This window comes from Astatotilapia calliptera, chromosome 4 (genome assembly GCF_900246225.1).
Source record: "Astatotilapia calliptera chromosome 4, fAstCal1.2, whole genome shotgun sequence".
NCBI lineage: Eukaryota > Metazoa > Chordata > Actinopteri > Cichliformes > Cichlidae > Astatotilapia > Astatotilapia calliptera.
The window spans coordinates 17,761,823-17,779,584 of record NC_039305.1 but is presented as its reverse complement, the minus strand read 5'-3'; the positions used below and the strand labels follow the sequence as shown (position 1 = coordinate 17,779,584).

The 17,762-nt window shown below is 42.4% G+C and overlaps 3 protein-coding genes across 4 annotated transcripts; 1 reads left to right on the top strand and 2 right to left on the bottom strand.

Annotated features, from left to right (window-relative positions):
* Positions 1-1,521: 1,521 nt before the first annotated feature.
* On the bottom strand, positions 1,522-10,812 carry dhps (deoxyhypusine synthase). Its single transcript, XM_026165230.1, has 10 exons — positions 10,650-10,812; positions 8,131-8,330; positions 7,387-7,536; positions 7,180-7,301; positions 4,773-4,869; positions 4,558-4,644; positions 4,360-4,465; positions 4,176-4,279; positions 3,693-3,818; positions 1,522-1,975 (listed from the first exon to the last, which is right to left on the bottom strand). Exons 2-10 carry the CDS (start codon positions 8,323-8,325, stop codon positions 1,880-1,882), a joined length of 1,083 nt encoding a protein of 360 aa, XP_026021015.1. The 5' UTR covers positions 8,326-8,330; positions 10,650-10,812; the 3' UTR covers positions 1,522-1,879.
* LOC113020913 (guanine nucleotide-binding protein G(I)/G(S)/G(O) subunit gamma-7-like) lies at positions 9,558-12,622 on the top strand. 2 transcript variants are annotated; one of them, XM_026165231.1, is made up of 4 exons: positions 9,558-9,831; positions 11,431-11,552; positions 11,603-11,741; positions 12,449-12,622. In XM_026165231.1, exons 3-4 carry the CDS (start codon positions 11,607-11,609, stop codon positions 12,572-12,574), a joined length of 261 nt encoding a protein of 86 aa, XP_026021016.1. In that variant the 5' UTR covers positions 9,558-9,831; positions 11,431-11,552; positions 11,603-11,606; the 3' UTR covers positions 12,575-12,622. The 2 variants fall into 2 exon arrangements, with proteins under 2 accessions (XP_026021016.1, XP_026021017.1); XM_026165232.1 differs by lacking the exon at positions 9,558-9,831 and having other exon boundaries at positions 11,158-11,552; positions 11,643-11,741.
* A 68-nt stretch (positions 12,623-12,690) lies between these two features.
* Positions 12,691-16,901, bottom strand: fbxw9 (F-box and WD repeat domain containing 9). Its single transcript, XM_026165229.1, has 7 exons — positions 16,341-16,901; positions 16,108-16,255; positions 14,734-15,712; positions 14,453-14,601; positions 14,157-14,360; positions 13,999-14,064; positions 12,691-13,539 (listed from the first exon to the last, which is right to left on the bottom strand). Exons 1-7 carry the CDS (start codon positions 16,448-16,450, stop codon positions 13,465-13,467), a joined length of 1,731 nt encoding a protein of 576 aa, XP_026021014.1. The 5' UTR covers positions 16,451-16,901; the 3' UTR covers positions 12,691-13,464.
* Between the last annotated feature and the right edge of the window lie 861 nt (positions 16,902-17,762).

The window sequence follows — 17,762 nt, the reverse complement described above, 5'->3', positions numbered from 1 at the left end:
AGGATGTGAGAGCACTGATTAGCTGCAGGAAATATCCATTCCCACAGTAGTAAACTGATGTATTTCGAAGGGAAACGTCTTTATCCTTGATACTTGATTACACGGCTTATTCGGCTGACAGCACAAAGAAAAGGGGCCAGGGAGTCCCACCTCCAACGGGTGGAAGAAAACTGTGCTGCATCTGCATGCGCGTGAGAAAACAACCCCACGTGCACGTGCCGCTTGAGGGATTTGAAGGTAGGATCTCGCAAGCCGCATCAAAGCCATTAGACTCGCTCAACAGACTTTATTCAAGCATTTGCTGCTCGCTGAGCAAGTCGAGCCAGATTTCAATTTTCTTTGTTTTTTGTTTTTTTTCCTCTCCTTGAAACCTTAAATTCTGCCCGAAGCAACAGAGCACAGAATTTGTTTTATTTGCTCAGTTTGGAAACAGTTTGATGAAGGATTTTTGAATCTCATAACTACAAAAAAAGGGGGGAGGGTCATAAAGTTGAAGGTTTATTTGATTAAAAGCACTGCTCTAGTCTCACACAACCCACCACAACTATTAAGGAATATTACAGCAGGCCAGGGGCCAATCATATTTATCAGGAAAATAAATTGTTAAGCATTTAAAGGTCTATAAGGTCATAAAAGGCCACTGACACCAGGCCTATAACTGCATATTTTACTGCATTCAAACAGCTGTTCTTCAGGTGTGAATAGTTACATTTTAGAGTCTGTGCATCAAACAGAGCTAAAAACCTTTTAAATTATTAATATTAAGTAAATTAGAAAATAGTCTGCGGGCCAGCTGGCACACTATGGCATGCCCGATTTGGCCCCGCAGGCTATAAATGGAGTATTGCTGCCATAAAGACAGCTTTAATGACACCGTTAATGTTCGCTTCCCTCACTTTAATGGAGGTTTTAATTATGCGTTTTAGCCCCGAGGTCACAGAGGTTTCGGATATCAGAATATCTTCTATTCAGAGGTATGCAAATGTAAGTTTGAATTGTTTCAAGTCAATCTTGTAAACACGAGGAAAGTAATTCAGATCTGTGCCTTTACAGAGATGTAAATGTGAAAGTTTAACAAGCAGAGCTTCTTTATTCATTTATTGCTTGAGTACCTAATAAAGTGACCTCTAATCAATGCTTAATAGCCACCTCTGTGTTCCTGGATGAAATGCTCCTGAGCCACTTCAAACTCTTTCTGCAAACTTTTTATGCAACAAGGATCGAGTCATGTGAAATTTAGTGTCATATGACAGGTCCTCCGCAGCCTTTTCTCACAGGACTACTGCACAAAGTCTCTGTAAAAGTGCAATAAACCTATTTTAAAACAGAGACAGAACTGATGATTTCATGGTTTATTAAGACATACAGGGACATCTTTCATCCTGTAACCATGACGAGAAAGTAAAGGTTTGCTTAATATAATAGAAAATAAGAATTATCGACCGGTGTATGTGTGACGCCACAACTAAAATGAAATAAATTAAAACTACACACACACACACACACACACACACACACACACACACACACACACACACACACACACACACACACACACACACACACTAAAACCAGTTACATTATAGACATAATCGTCTCTTTGGTGCATGCATTAGCATGATATCTATGACATTTCAGCTTTCTGAACAGTAAGAAATAGAAATGCTGTACTTGTTCAAACAAGTAAATACTGGAAAGCATTAAAACAGAAAAGCATCACCACCGTTTCCCATTCAATAAGTCGTTCAGTTACAGCACTGTATGTATGACAGTACACGGTCTTGAAGCTGACCCAGGATCAGGCTGAAGTGTTCAATTTGACAAACAAAAGGCGTAAACCAGAGGAGCAAAGACAGTCGTTTTTAAACAGAGCAGCCAATTAATCCGTTTTCTTGCCGGCGGCCAGCTTGTCGACGTGTTGAGCGAAGGTCTCGGCCACAATCAGAGGGAAGACCAGAGAGGCATCGGCGTACACCTGAGAACCAAGAACAGAGCCGCTGATCACTTTTCTATTATGATAAAAATCATATTTTTTAAACAATGATGCTGTATTATTGTTTTTCACTAAAGTGAAACCAGACAGTTTTCCTAGTTATGCTTTTCAGTGCCTTGGATGCACTCTGAGTACAAACACTGTGCAGACGCTGCCACCTTGAGGCCAAAATGAGGAACACATCTCCTAGTTGCACCACCATTGACACCATTTTCCCCCGTTCTGTTTGACTTGTTCTCGTTCCTTCGTTGTGTGCGAAGAATCTGTTGCTCTGCTTTGTTACCTCGCTGCCATTTCTGGTCCAGTATGAAAATATATCTAAACACTTTGAATGCCCCTAAAACACATTTCACTGGAAAAGAAGGAACTCTCCAAACATGGAACAATGAAAGCAATAAAAACGCAAGTCGCTCAGATCAAACAGAGAAATTCTTTGTTATTAAAAACTCACTGGCCACTTCAATTTGCACATCTATTCATACACTGCTGAACTACTGGGATTTACATACAAGAGAGTGATCTCAAACTGGTTTTCGGAACAGGACAATGAGTTCACTGTACTCAAATCACCAGACCACAGTCACCAGATCTCAAACCAGCGGAACGGCTTTGGGATGTGGTGAAACAGCAAAGTCTCGTCAGAAAGCCGACAAATCTGCAGAAATGTGTGATGCTATCCTGTCAATATGGATCAAAATCTGTGAGGATAGTTTCCAGCACCTTGGAGAATTAACACAGTTTTGAAGGTAAAAGGGGTCCAAACCAGCAGAACCAAGGCTTATCTAATAAAGTGTCCGTGACTCTATATTAAGCATGACAAAAAAAAAGAATTAAAAATTAAAATGCTGGTGGCTCCCAGTACCTCCCCCCAGCCTCTTAATAGCACCTATGGTGTAAATGTAAAAGTTCAAGGTGATTTTCAGAAAAGACGAGCTCTGACCTTGAGGTTCAGGTCACTGAGATCCAAACTTACTGCACTTACAGTATGAATTTGAAAATCCCGTGTTCACAAACCCCCTGATAATACCCCATCAACCTTTGACAGCTACAGGTAAAAACCCAGTAATTTAATATACTAGCTTAGCTTCTCAGACATTACTCAGTAGTCATGAAAACAGAAATGTTTGGATCAGTCTGGCCCGCAGTTATACGATCTCAACCCTGCTAACCAACCAACTCTAACCCAGTGGTTCCCAAACTTTTTTTGCTAGGCCCCCCTTTGTTTTACAAGAAAAACGTATGCTTCACCATATTTTCTAGTCTTTGGCTTAGAATGAAGTTGGTTTGGAAACATATTCAGCGATGCTTCATCTCCTGCTTTGCGTTTCTGTAGGCGCCCGCTTTGTCCCCCCCCTTTCATACCGCGCCCCCCCTGCCATGGGCCCCACACTTTGGGAAGGTCTGCCCTAACCCAACCAACCAACATCTCCGTGATGCCTGAATGATCCCATAAGTGCATGGAGCTGATGTGTCCAGTACAGCAAGCGTATGGGTGTTATGTACCGCACTCTTAAAAGTCTTCAAAGGCGTTTTCAGTTCTTAAAACACCTCTGAAACTGACACCCTTAGACTTGTGTGCTTAAAAAAAAAAAAAAAAAAAACCCCACCAAAAAAAATCCCCCAAAGACATCTCAAAATCTGATGTGAATAAAGACCATCTGACGTAAAAACAGGAGGTAAAGTTGACATTTATCATCACCTTAACAGGTTTGGCATCTGTTCTGATCTTGCCCCAAGATACAGCCTCGTCCGGTCTGGCCCCGGAGTCGGAGCCATCAAACTCCTGCCCCGTGTTCACATACACCACGTAGTCCGCTCCATTTCTCTGGCAGGAAAGAGAGAGTGTCAAAACAGGATTCTGATTAGGTTTGTGAGGAAGTTTGCTTTACTCGTTTAAACTTGTTAATATTTCTCGAAATAAGAACAATTTCTTATGAAATTGTCACAGCAACTTACAGGTAGAAAATCACAGTGAATCTGAAGTAACTGCAGGCTGTAACTGTTAAAGCAGCTACAGTGGAAATACTCAGACAGCCCACGTTCCTCAGATTTGTACTCAAGTAGAACCTCTTAGGTATAACCTAATTTATCAAACTTTTTCAGAAGTGAGAAAAGTTCAAGCTAAAGAAAAGAAAAAAAAAAAAAAAAAAAGTTCAAGCCAAAGATAAAAGAATTTCGTTACCATAAGATTTGCATTGGATATATGATGTTTGACCAGCCCCCCTCCCAGGATGATCATCCCAGTCCTCTTGGCGAAAACCGCCTGGCTGTTCAACCTGCGAATATCTGAAAATAAAGCGCGCATTAGCAACAAGAAACGACTAAAAACCTGCGTTTTAGCCAGCAACATCGGCGCCGCTACAAACCTTCTACGATGTCCAGAATCAAGCCGGGGTTCTTATACGAGTGGAAGTAGATCATGTCGCCCAGAGAGCCGTCTGTCAGAGCGGGGCTGAACACCGGGATGTTATTCTGAAACGCAACACAACAGCACATTTAGCCACCAAACAGCACAGACAGTTCAAAGTAAGCAAAGCAAGTGAGAATACGAGGTGCATAACCACCTTGTATGCCCAGTAGTAGACAGACTCTGTATTATTTATCTCCTTTCCAAGTCGGTGGATCATTTTGGAGGGAGTCCAGCGGGTGCCCTGGAATCGCAGAAACTTCTTATTATTCCTAATTCTTTATAAAGTTGTATATTACATATTAAACCTAAAAGTGCATAAGACTAACAACTATTGTTGCAGTAGGCTTTGGGGTGCAGGGAGCGACTCACCTCTGTGTTCTGCTCCAGCAACATCTGGTCCAGGATGGGCATCAGCCAGTCTTCAAATTTACAGTAGTTATCGTTGGGCACCACCAGATTACCAATTCTACAGCCAGTGAAGACAGAGGGAGACGGACAAGGACAAAATCAATACATCAGCAGGTTTGTCTATGTGAACCAAGGTCACAGATCAGCACCTGCCTGTCAAATCCTTGCACCAACACAACATGTGCCATTTGTGATGAAAGCATAGAGAATAAGAAACTTGTCCACGACTATGAGGTCAAACACTGTGTCCTTGGGTAAGAAACTGTACCCCGAGTTGCCTTCAGTGCATCCATTGGGGTGATCAGAGTGTGAGTGTGTGATTGGTAGATATTAGTGCTTAGGCATCGATAAAAGGACTGTATGTATGTATGTATGTATGTACGTACGTACAGTGGGGCAAAAAAGTATTTAGTCAGCCACCGATTGTGCAAGTTCCCCCACTTAAAATGATGACAGAGGTCAGTAATTTGCACCAGAGGTACACTTCAACTGTGAGAGACAGAATGTGAAAAAAAAAATCCATGAATCCACATGGTAGGATTTGTAAAGAATTTATTCGTAAATCAGGGTGGAAAATAAGTATTTGGTCAATAACAAAAATACAACTCAATACTTTGTAACATAACCTTTGTTGGCAATAACAGAGGTCAAACGTTTACTATAGGTCTTTACCAGGTTTGCACACACAGTAGCTGGTATTTTGGCCCATTCCTCCATGCAGATCTTCTCGAGAGCAGTGATGTTTTGGGGCTGTCGCCGAGCAACACGGACTTTCAACTCCCGCCACAGATTTTCTATGGGGTTGAGGTCTGGGGACTGGCTAGGCCACTCCAGGACTTTCAAATGCTTCTTACGGAGCCACTCCTTTGTTGCCCGGGCGGTGTGTTTTGGATCATTGTCATGTTGGAAGACCCAGCCTCGTTTCATCTTCAAAGTTCTCACTGATGGAAGGAGGTTTTGGCTCAAAATCTCACGATACATGGCCACATTCATTCTGTCCTTAACACGGATCAGTCGTCCTGTCCCCTTGGCAGAAAAACAGCCCCATAGCATGATGTTTCCACCCCCATGCTTCACAGTAGGTATGGTGTTCTTGGGATGCAACTCAGTATTCTTCTTCCTCCAAACACGACGAGTTGAGTTTATACCAAAAAGTTCTACTTTGGTTTCATCTGACCACATGACATTCTCCCAATCCTCTGCTGTATCATCCATGTGCTCTCTGGCAAACTTCAGACGGGCCTGGACATGCACTGGCTTCAGCAGCGGAACACGTCTGGCACTGCGGGATTTGATTCCCTGCCGTTGTAGTGTGTTACTGATGGTGACCTTTGTTACTTTGGTCCCAGCTCTCTGCAGGTCATTCACCAGGTCCCCCCGTGTGGTTCTGGGATCTTTGCTCACCGTTCTCATGATCATTTTGACCCCACGGGATGAGATCTTGCGTGGAGCCCCAGATCGAGGGAGATTATCAGTGGTCTTGTATGTCTTCCATTTTCTGATGATTGCTCCCACAGTTGATTTTTTCACACCAAGCTGCTTGCCTATTGTAGATTCACTCTTCCCAGTCTGGTGCAGGTCTACAATCCTGTTCCTGGTGTCCTTCGAAAGCTCTTTGGTCTTGGCCATGGCGGAGTTTGGAGTCTGACTGTTTGAGGCTGTGGACAGGTGTCTTTTATACAGATGATGAGTTCAAACAGGTGCCATTCATACAGGTAACGAGTGGGGACAGACAGAAAAGCTTCTTACAGAAGACGTTACAGGTCTGTGGGAGCCAGAGATTTTCCATGTTTGAGGTGACCAAATACTTATTTTCCACCCTGATTTACGGATAAATTCTTTACAAATCCTACCATGTGAATTCATGGATTTTTTTTTTCCACATTCTGTCTCTCACAGTTGAAGTGTACCTCTGGTGCAAATTACTGACCTCTGTCATCATTTTAAGTGGGGGAACTTGCACAATCGGTGGCTGACTAAATACTTTTTTGCCCCACTGTATGTATGTATGTATGTATGTATGTATGAATGAGGCTTGTGGAAAGGTGGGCTTATATAATGCGTTATATAAACACCAGTCCAATCCATTTGGTTTACTGGCACTGCTTCCTCTCTGTGCAGTGGCATTGATTCTAAGGCGAATAAGCATGTTTTCTTTAAAGTGGACCTATTATTGCTTTGCCTTATATGCTGTTCATCTACACTGTTTAAAAAAAGTTTCAAAAGGGGAAGTCAAACAGAAGAAAGCCAGGGGGATGAGCTAAAACAGAAGCTGAAGGGTGGCCACGACAAACAGTTTTATATTTTACTATTAATATTTTTATTTTACATGTTAGCTTACAGATAAACCACAGCAGCGCTAACAAACCTGTTGATGCCTCTCAGGCGGAGCTCCTTGCCAGGGAGGCTGAAGTCTCCCAGGTAGGTGTGAGCCAGGCACTTGATCAAATCCTCCTCCACGCCTCCTGCTGTGGTTACAATAACATCCACCTGACGCAGAGGAACAGATTCTGAGAAACCGGGTGACTGATTTAGAGCTTATGTGGATCGTTACATAAGACGTGTCATTTTGTACCATTTTGTGCTGCGCCAAATAGCGGATGCTTTCTCTGACTCCGGAGCTGATGAGGTTGGAGGTGTACCCCAGGAAGATGGTGCAGCCTGACTTTGGGGTTTCCGACTCATTTCCTTCCCCTTCCTCCACTGGTTCAAGACGCTTCTCGATCTGTGGTGGTCAAAATCATTGCTGAGCAACAGATAAACAGATATTGCAAACATACAACGTGGATCACTGTGGCAACAACCACACCTTACAAGTGAGGCCAAACACAACAGCGTCGAGCAGCTGGCTCCAAAACCACCGCTGGCTCAATGTCAACTTCATCAAAGTCAACAAATTTGTAATTTTACACTCCATCTCCAAGTTTTGAGGTAAACAGAACGCAGGAGAAAAGTCAGGTTGGATTGTGGGTGTGACACATGTGCCCAGTCTGGAGTGACTGATAAGTTTTTTGAATGAGGAGGGCGAGTAAAAGTCTCTCAGTATCAGTGGACCAAGACTCCAGGAAGTTAAAAGCTTTTAGGGTTCTTTGTTTTGTTTTTTTAAAATAGTGACATATTCATATCAATATGATCCCTATGATTCCCATCAATAGGACTCCTCTTGTACTACAGTGGAAGAAGAAATGCCAAAAGATGCACATAGCATAACCTGGGCAAGCAAAACCAAAACTACTATAAGACAGGAGAACGTGTGGGTCCAGACACCTTGTAGTCGTTTACTGAAAGTTAATAACCCCCCCAAAGGCTGTCCTCTCACCATGGTGTTGATCTCCTGGATAGCCAGGGCTAAGCTGCTGGCCTGGAAGCCCGTGGTGAGGTAGGACTTCAGCACCGCATGGAGATCGACTCCCTGGTTGAAGTCGTAACCTCTGATTTTCGGCATGTCCTCGGGGAGATCGCAGCTAGGCTTCAGGACAGCCTCCATGGCAACTGAGGGGGCCTGGTCTGCCATCTTTTCTGCAAAAGACAATCACCAAACAGAGGCTCTTTGAGATTTCCACAGAGGTGGGCCTTCTTGGAGGTTTTCAGCATATTTTAGGTAAAAAAAAATAAATAAATATAACACACACTTGCAGATCCAGCTTATTCAGGATGAGATTCATTTGAATGTGCAAATGTTGGGAAGAACATTTTCCTGAAACATTTGGTTACTGGAGTGTTTGCATGTAAAGAAACTAAAGTTAGTGGATTCCTAGTAAAAATTTGAGTAACTGAATTCCTGGAAAGGCTAGCAGCATGTTTCTAAGGTGGATGTCCATCCTGCAGATTCCTTTAAAGTGCACCTCCTGAAGTTTTCCTGATTTTCTATTCATCATTCATTACAGTGCTAAAAACCTCATAGTAAGGTCAACATATGTAAAAGTAATCCGTGTGAACCAGAAGTGGAGACTATAGACTGCTTTGTTTCTGCTATTTCTTTTTGGGCCTCTGAATGATGCCAGTGAGGGAGGATGTCTTAATCAGAATACTTTATTAATCCCGAAGGAAATTAGGGTTACAGCAGGCAGCACGCTAGTGGCGCATGCGCACTTACAAAGGAACCTTCTGACCAACTTTACGCAAACATCACATTGGGGAGACATGTCAGAAAGGTAGGCTGATAGGAAAAAAACAATGAAAAATACATAACATGAGGTAAGAGGAGGAGAAAAAAAAAAAAAAAAAAAACTCCACTCAGACTGAGCTCCTAGTGGGAGAACAGTTTGATAACAGAAAAAACACCTCAGCACAAAAAGCACATGACTATCAATACACCATAGAAACACAAGACAAGCAACAGGGGCGGGTAAAGGGTAAGAGAGAGCCGGTGTAGACAGTGCATCCGGTCCTGCAGCATGTCTGTGCTGGTCCAGTCGGCTGCCATCTTCCCCGGTAGGGCACAAGCATCGAAGGCGTTTGGAAAGGGAGGGGGGATCAGTGTGTACATATCAGTGTGTGTGTGTGTGCGCGTCCAGAGTTCAGCTGAGACAGTGTCCTTCGCCCTGCCAGGCTAAGTAAACAGTCTTCCAGCCAACCCAGGTGGCCTTGCATGGGATGGGGGGGGGACAGTCTAAACACAGTCGTTATCAGGGTGTTTTGTTCAGCTCCAGCCTTGAGACCGCAGCTGGCGCCAAGAGGGTCTCCGCATGAATTGATGGTGTTTTTTACTTTAGTGCGAACAACTCATATGAATTTCAAAGCTGTTCTAACAGTCCAACACTGGTCTCTCAATCTCCCGTTGGAGAGCCGTGAGCTTTCTATGATGTTATCCAAACTTACGTTCTGTGATGTTGTCATTGTTTTTGCTCAAAGAGCAGGTTCTGAGAACTCACCACTGCAGTGCACTTCCCAAGATTAATTAATTTGGTCAGCTCTGGCTCTGTGAACAACAGCTCCTCCCATCTGCTATTGAAACCTTCTGTTTCCGAGGGCAGCCAATCAGGAGAAAGCAGGTTTTTAGGGAAGCATTGCAGGCCAGGTACAAGATAAAAAATTATTATTTTAACTGTTATTTACATAAAGATACTCTAGTAAAGCCCATAAGTAAAAACATGGAGCTGGAAATGAGCAGATAGCGGGTCTGTTGTATATTCTCGTCTCTGGTGGCTCAAAATCTCTTTAATTTCATACCGTAGTTGAAGTGGAGGAAAATTACTTTAATACGTTTTTGAGGCGTGCAACAAAAAAAACAACTATGTATATTTATTACCACAGCACTGTACTGCAGTTACATTGCTATAGATCTGCTGCACAGAGACATACGGCACAGTTTACTCAACTATGCTGTAACTTGTTAAGACTTCACATAAACATATTGCAAGCTTATAAAATCAGCTATCTGATTTTATGAGTACCAACACTGTCGTGAGAGGTGACTGGGCATTGATTTATCAGGATATTCTAATACTTTGTTTGAGGATTACATATCTGGTGACTTTTCGTTACAACACGTGCTAATGTGAGAGTAAGCAGATGAATATTTTAAATGTAAATGCGACTTCTGGCCATCACATGGGTTTTGATCAGCTTTAAACAAAAAATAACATCGATTTCACAGGCACAAAATATCGAAACTTTAAAAACCCTATGGTTTAGATGTAAAATTCCACTTATTTTTGGAATAAATGTCTTTGTACAGGGACTAGCCTTTATTAAAAGAGCATATGGCGTTTAGCAGGTGCTACAACATCAATGAAAACATACAAAATCCATGTGATAGACGTTAGCTAGAAGCTAACTCTGAGTCAAACTAGCTTGAATGGCGACTTAACATCTAAAAGAGAAATGAAGACATACCTGTTCTTGAAGAGGCGTCAGGTGATGAAGAAGGCTGAACAATAAACGGCTGTCACTACGCGCAAAAAAACAAATATTGAAGATTTGTATTCCCCTAAACGTCGCATGGATCGCCTGTGAGAAACGAGCTACTTCTACGGAAAGTGAAAAGGGACAAATGTGATCCAGGTTGCCCTTTTCTTCTTCTTCTTCTTCAGTCAAGTTTAACGGCAGCTTGCATCCAAAACTGTTGCATTACTGCCAGGTTGCCCTTTTTTTTTTAGCTACTCTACCTTTGTGGTGTTCACGGTGTTTTTCTTTCACATCTTCCGCAGATAGACAAATAGTAAAATTTTAGATTTTTTTCCACCCGTTCTTGGATCTCTACAGAATTCCGTGAACTTTCCCATTGTTTTGAGTGTCGATCAGTCCAGTGAGAGCTAATCGCAAATCCTTTGTATGCTACACCCACCAGTTGCAGTCAATCATGATCACTAATGAGAAATTAACAGGCCTTGACTATTTCAAGTCATAAGACATTATAGAACCCTCAGCGCTACTTATTAAAAGATTTAAATGAGTGTATGTACATATTGGGCCTGTATGTATACTGTTGACACTGTGTGGATTAGAGAAAATCCTAAATATAATATAACATAAAATCTAATGTCAAAGTACAGACGCATAATCTTGTTTTAAGGGCAGACCACATCTCTAAAGCACAGCCTCCAGCAGTGCCTGTGAAGAGATGTGATGTTTGTGACATTTCCACCACTGTGTTGTCTGACCTTTTCTATCACAGTCTTTGAACTGGCCCCAACAGGGAATTAAAAAACAACAAACAGAGGAGGATACAGGTCAAAAGGGAAAGCCAGGAGCATCTCTGAGCAGATGCTCCTGTATAACCTGAGCTGTTTAGATCAGGTAAGTGACTGGTGTAACTCATTTTTCTGCTGCTAACTTTGGAGTCATAGGAGTATGTTTTTGTTGTTTTTCTGTGTTTTTGCTCTCAAGACAATGTCAGGAAAGATGTGCAGCAGCAGCAGCAGTGTTATTCAGGCACAAAAACTGGTGGATCAACTTCGGGTAGAGGCAAGCATGGAGAGATTCAAGGTGGGTAAGAATCTAAATCATCTGTTAATTTGCTTTATAGAGGTGGGCAGATTGATATAAAAATTTATTGTATTGATACCAATGCTGGTATCGGTATCGGATTGAGACTAAGCATGATATGGTCGATATTTGTTTCCATCCTCTACGTTCAGTATGTAGATCACTAAATTGTATTAAATTTTGTGTGTGTGTGTGTGGGGGGGGGGTGTAAAAAACCTATAATTTAAACATGCGCTATGAATGATGTCTTAATCTTTTTGTGTTTATTGTCACATCAGTTTTATTTAAAGCCTGCGGCACATTTAAACAACAGAAGCAGATCCAGAGTGCTTTAGACACATACACATTTACATCCCAGGTCTCCCAGAAACAGTTACAAAATAAATAGAAATCTGAAATGGTCATTTCAGTGGTCATTAAGATGTGTTCAGAATTTGAAAATGTATGATTCATCTGGTTGAATTTATGACACACTGGCCTCCCGACATAAGCTGCTGACATAAGTTAAAGGTATCAGTATCTGTATTTAGCTGGTATTGGATCAATATTAATTTTTAGTATCACACAGGACTATCATTTTATACTTTAATTGCTAAATTGCCAAAGTACTGAATATATATGTATTTTTTATAAAAACTTCCCATGCTCACTGTCCAACAGTTTTTCATACTTGTGTCTAAAATCCAGTCAACTCTCTGCCCCTGCAGATCTCTCTGACAGCAGCAGATTTAGTCCAGTACTGTCAGGAGCACAGGCGCAGTGACCCCCTGCTTACCGGCATAGCTGCTTCATCCAATCCCTTCAAAGATAAGAAGACCTGTTTGATTCTTTGACAGCTCCCAGACGGCGCTGTGAGGAAAACCTCTGTCCGAGAACGCAACCACGAACATGTACTGTGTAAAAGATACTACATGTCCTCATCTGGAAAATCATGAAAGAATCCACGCACTTGATTTTTAGAACTTTTAATGCTGTCTTCTGTGGAAACAGTCTCTCAGCATGTTTGTAAATGGATTTTTGGTCAATAGTAAAAACACACACAGCATATGGACACAAATAATAACACTTTCCTGACTGTATTCAATTAAATAGCTATAGAAATACAATCAGTTTGTCACAGAGCAATAATTAGTTTACTGTACATGAAATGTTTAAGTAATTATTCTTGTATAATGCCAGTTTACATATGAGATTCAATAAAGGTATTATAATTACAAACATTTACATGTCTGTGGTTTCAGTGCTGTTTGAACACTTAAAGTGTCCTTAAGAGTGATTCAGTGAGTTTTGGCACAAAATGAACATTTTTGGGGTAAACAATGAAAATAAACATTTGCTTTTCCTTCCATAGAAAAATCTTTTCAGTGGATCAAACAAGATAGAAATAAAAAAAATAAAAATATAATGTGAGGGTTTGTGACAAGACTAAAATACCTGAAATATCCTCCACCACATATTTACAACTAAATTAAACAACTGAAAGCAGTCATTTCAAAATAGTTCACTTAAAAATTAAAAATAACCTGATTGGTCATCATCTGTCATCATTTCTTCCCTTCTGTGTTTGTCTGTTTACTCAGCACTTACATGACTGTTGATGTAGCCAGCCTTCCAGGCAACGGCAGCTTCTTTATTTACCTTTGTTGATTTGTATAGAGACACAGAACAACACAACAAAGACCAGGGTTCCTGTTTTCATTGTTACCATGTAGTTGCTTCCACTTCATTTTCGAGGCCTCCACACTTGCACCCTGACGTCACCGGACGCTATAGCGAGGACTCCGGCCTCCACGCTCAGCTGAAAGTTTTCACACAGTGCAGTGAGAGAAACAAGAGGGAGAGAGAAGACACATGAACGATGAAAAGAAGCCCACATTAATAAAGTTAAAATATCATCACTGATGCCCAGAAAGAGAGAACTGTCAGTACTTTTGCGATCACTAACATTGAATTCCTCCAAAACAGTTCAAAATGTGTCATCCTTGATCAGAGTATGACCTCCCTAAAGGAAACTATAGCAACCCCTTCAGCTACTGCAAAAATGACAGATCCTAACCAAAACCAGAAAGAGAGCAAATATAAAACCAGTTTTAAAGTCTCTGCATTGGCTTCCTGACAAGTTTTATACGGTGTGTGTTTGCTGGGTTGATTTTTTTTTTTTTGCACATGTTGTTGTTCTGTAAACCATTCTGAGCTACGAAGTTGTATAAAAAAGTTGCTATATAAACAAAGTGTTGACTGACTGCACAGCACTCACCCCATGGACTCCAGTTTGATAGTGCAGGGTGCTTAACGTCCTCGGAGGCGCGCATGGTATATGAACCTGTAGCGCAGGCGGAAAAATTACAATTCAAGACTTTCAAGACATTCAGTAGCAAAGTTCCAGCAGCTTAAGGTAACGAAGAATTCTCTCACCTTGACGGTGCAATCAGATGAACAGGTGTAGAGGCTACCGGGGGATCTGTGGATGCCGGTGATCAGAGCTGTGTGCCCCACATCAAACTGAGAGACAGGTTTTAAGGTCCCCGCCTGCATGGAAAAGGAGTGGAGCATGCCGCCGTTGTCTCCTGCCCATACCTCACAGCCACTGTAGCTCATGGACAGCAGGTAGGAGCTCAGCTGTAAAGTGGTGGGGTGGGTGGAGTTAGTGGCTTGGTGTAAAGATGGATATGAGTATGTTTACAAAAACACAAGCTCTTCAAGAAATCTACCCGAAGTCTCTTCAAGCCTTTGCCCGCTCTGCGGTCATAGACAGCCACAGTGCAGTCTTTGCTCCCTGAGATGATGTATTTGTCATCTGCACAGAGGCACATTACGGCGTTACTGTGCATACGGATGCTTTTCACCAGTGGTGCAGCAGCTGTGGACAAAAACAGACAGAACCCACCTCAGCAAGTCATTTGTCTATATAACTGCTTTGTATTTACTAAACTCTTGACTCTCATGTGCACTTTCTACACAGCAAAACAAGCTTCATATAAATCCCTCTCACCTCTGGTGTCATACATGCTGACCCGCTTGTCAAATGTACCAGCCAGCAACATGTCGGGCTGACAGGACAAGCAGAGAACAGCAGCCCCGGTCCTGATGAGGGCCCTATCTGCACCTCCTGCCTGCAGGTCCCACAGCCTCACAGTGCTGTCAAAGCCCCCTGAGGCCAGCAGAGGTCCTTGAGATGCCAGGCACCAGACCCAGCCTCGATGGCTGCTAAAATCACCCTGCCGTCCCATCGTTTGCAGCAGTGATCCCAGCTCCAGATCCCAGAGCTTTACGTTCCAGTCTCTGGAAGCTGTGGCACAGACCTTCCCCTCTCCCCCAAGAAGGAGGACCGAGTTTACATGGGCAATGTGGCCTGTAGGCAGGGTAATGCATTCCAGCGCTGGTGGTGGGCTTGGACTTCTTGCCTCTACATGTTGCCCATTACCCAGATTCCTGTGGTCTGGCAAGTCTTCTTGGTGATTAAGAACTGCGTCTCGGCCCTCGTTGGCAATAAAAACCCTTCTGTGGTCCATTTCTTCTTCCATTAGTGCTGCAGCATCACCCTCTAGTCTGTCTTCAAGCTCTTCTCTCAATCTCGCTACTTGGTCCCCACCTAAGACGTGCTGCATTTCACCCTCTTCACCTTCCACTGCCACCTCCATTGCCTCATCCGCACCATAAGCAACCTCCTGCACTGCCACTGCCACTCCGACCTGACCCTCTCCACCATCATCCTGGCCTCCCACACCAGGCTCCCCATCCTGAGGCATCGCTTGCTCCCTTCTCTCCTCATCCTCCTGGTTTTGTCTGGCTACATGCTCAACTTCACCTGACCAGCAGGTTATGAGCTGTTCCATCTGCAGGCAGGCACCAGGCCAGTCAAAGTCCTCTCTTGGCCCCACTGGAAAAGCAGCTCTCAATCCCACCAACCTCTGTGCTCGGAGCTGCCAGGAGGTTCTGTCCTGCCCCACGTTACTCAGCGCATGGCAGACCTGAAACATGAAGGGGAAGGCATTGAAGGACATTTAAACATCTGCATGAGACAAATGTGGCCATGTGCCAAACATCTGTATTTTCCTGATTCATCTTTAACCCTTTCCCCCCCTTTTGGACGCCTGCTATGGGTAATTTTTGTTTCTCTTTGTTGACCTGAGCAGTTTCTGTCATATTTCAGGGCTGCTTCCAGAAGTTTGCGAGGGTGATCTCTGCCCATGCAGCTTACTAGGGATACCCTTCGAAAAACACAGTGCCCATTCTAATGGTTGTCAAACCAGGTCTTTATTGACATATACAGAGGTGTTAAAACTCATCTTTAAAGATACCGGGGAGCCCATCAAATGTTGTCTTTACAAAAATAATCAACCGTAAAAAAGGCTTTCAAACTAACCTTTGGCAGCACGTTGACTACAAAGTGAACAGGAAGATATGAGACAATGTGGGTTAATATCTCCCATGGTAAGGACAACAAGCCACTGGACTCAGCTGAAGGTGAGGGGCTGATATCTGCTGAGGATGAGTGGCTGGTGGTCAGCAGACTGAGAAGATTAGATAAACACAGATTAATTATTTTCTTCATGACACTGTGCCACATGAAAACCCAGCTGATTGTGTGAGGCTCACCCATGCAGGTCAGGCCTGGTGGCTTCAGTGCTCCTCACCTGGTCAGGAAATGGCTGCTCACCGCGTACACCTGCCTCGCCTTCCTGCAGCTTATCGCTGACCTCAGACATCACCTTTCTCCTCCAGAAGGCTAACTCATGGACCTTAGACTAACTTTATTTTGTGTTTTAATAAAGGTGGAGCTCTTTAAGCTAAGCTTAGCCTCAACTACACTGATGATGTTCGTATTCAGGGAAACTCTGCCTGAGGAAAGCTTTAGATAGCCGTCACAAATGAACGCTTTCCTTTCCTTGATAGCTGCTAACTGCAATAGAAATACGGCTTTAAAACGCCCAGATAGCGGTTATCTTCCAAGTGTTGGCTGCTACTCCCTAAAAACAAAACCTGAAAGCGTTTACCGCTTCTTAAAACTTACCGCCTGAGTCAGCGTTACTAAAGCGGAATATAAATCGAATTAAAGGCTAATGTAAGGCAGAAGCACCAATTGTTGTTTCTGTCCTATCATCAAACACACACACACACACAAAAACATTCAAACGGCAGTTCCGATGTCGTCATCAAACTGTGCAGCAGAATTACAATTCTATTGGTTGCGATTGGATCAGCCAGTATGAGGGAGGGGGACACCCTCATCGGTGATTGGTGGATACGTTGTCAACGCGACCATCACGGGGAAGACTTTCCTAAAAGCTTTTGCCCGCTATATGTTATCAGTTTTTGTATTTCGCGTGATGGAGGCTTTCTAGAAAAGTTAATACATTTATTTCTGAAATAAATGTATTGAAATAAAATAATATACACATACTTACATATATATATATATATATACATATATATATACACATACATATATATATACATACATATATATACATACATACATACACACACATATATATACATACATACATACACACACATATATATACATACATACACACACATATATATATATACATACATACACACATATATATATATATACATACATACACACATATACATATATATATACATATACATAAGATTATGGCTCTTAAAGTACCACTCTTATGACCGACATTAAAGTAGTATGCGCCTATTTAACACCATATACAGTTTACACATGACAATTTTATTTCTTATATGAATGAATTTATTTTAACTGTCATAAACAGGATATGACAAGTAATAATAATAACTGTACTGCATTAAAACATTTACAGCAGGTGCCACATCCGGTCTTTTGGACTTTTGGAGATTTATTTCCCTGGATGATTGAGAATGCATCAAGACGAACACAAAAGGAAGTTCACAGCTTTTAGCAGCTCCCCCCCCCCCTCATTCACACACCCCCACTCCCCCCCAGAATTCCCAGATAACAACCTAATTTACATATGAATGACTAGACAATTTAGCTTCCACTTGGCTGAAGCTAAAGCC

Bases quoted from the DNA above. Each gene is read 5' to 3' on its own strand.
- fbxw9 (XM_026165229.1), bottom strand. From the start codon at position 16,450: ATGTCTGAGGTCAGCGATAAGCTGCAGGAAGGCGAGGCAGGTGTACGC. The intron at 15,713-16,107 runs GTTAGTTTGAAA...TTCATGTTTCAG, and splicing joins TAGTCAACGTGCTGCCAAAG to GTCTGCCATGCGCTGAGTAA. The intron at 14,602-14,733 runs GTGAGAGGGATT...TTTTGTCCACAG, and splicing joins CAGCATGTATGACACCAGAG to CTGCTGCACCACTGGTGAAA.
- LOC113020913 (XM_026165231.1), top strand. From the start codon at position 11,607: ATGTTTTTGTTGTTTTTCTGTGTTTTTGCTCTCAAGACAATGTCAGGA. The intron at 11,742-12,448 runs GTGGGTAAGAAT...CTGCCCCTGCAG, and splicing joins CAAGCATGGAGAGATTCAAG to ATCTCTCTGACAGCAGCAGA.
- dhps (XM_026165230.1), bottom strand. From the start codon at position 8,325: ATGGCAGACCAGGCCCCCTCAGTTGCCATGGAGGCTGTCCTGAAGCCT. The intron at 7,537-8,130 runs GTGAGAGGACAG...TGACCACCACAG, and splicing joins TCCAGGAGATCAACACCATG to ATCGAGAAGCGTCTTGAACC. The intron at 4,466-4,557 runs GTGGTTATGCAC...GTTGCGTTTCAG, and splicing joins TCTACTACTGGGCATACAAG to AATAACATCCCGGTGTTCAG.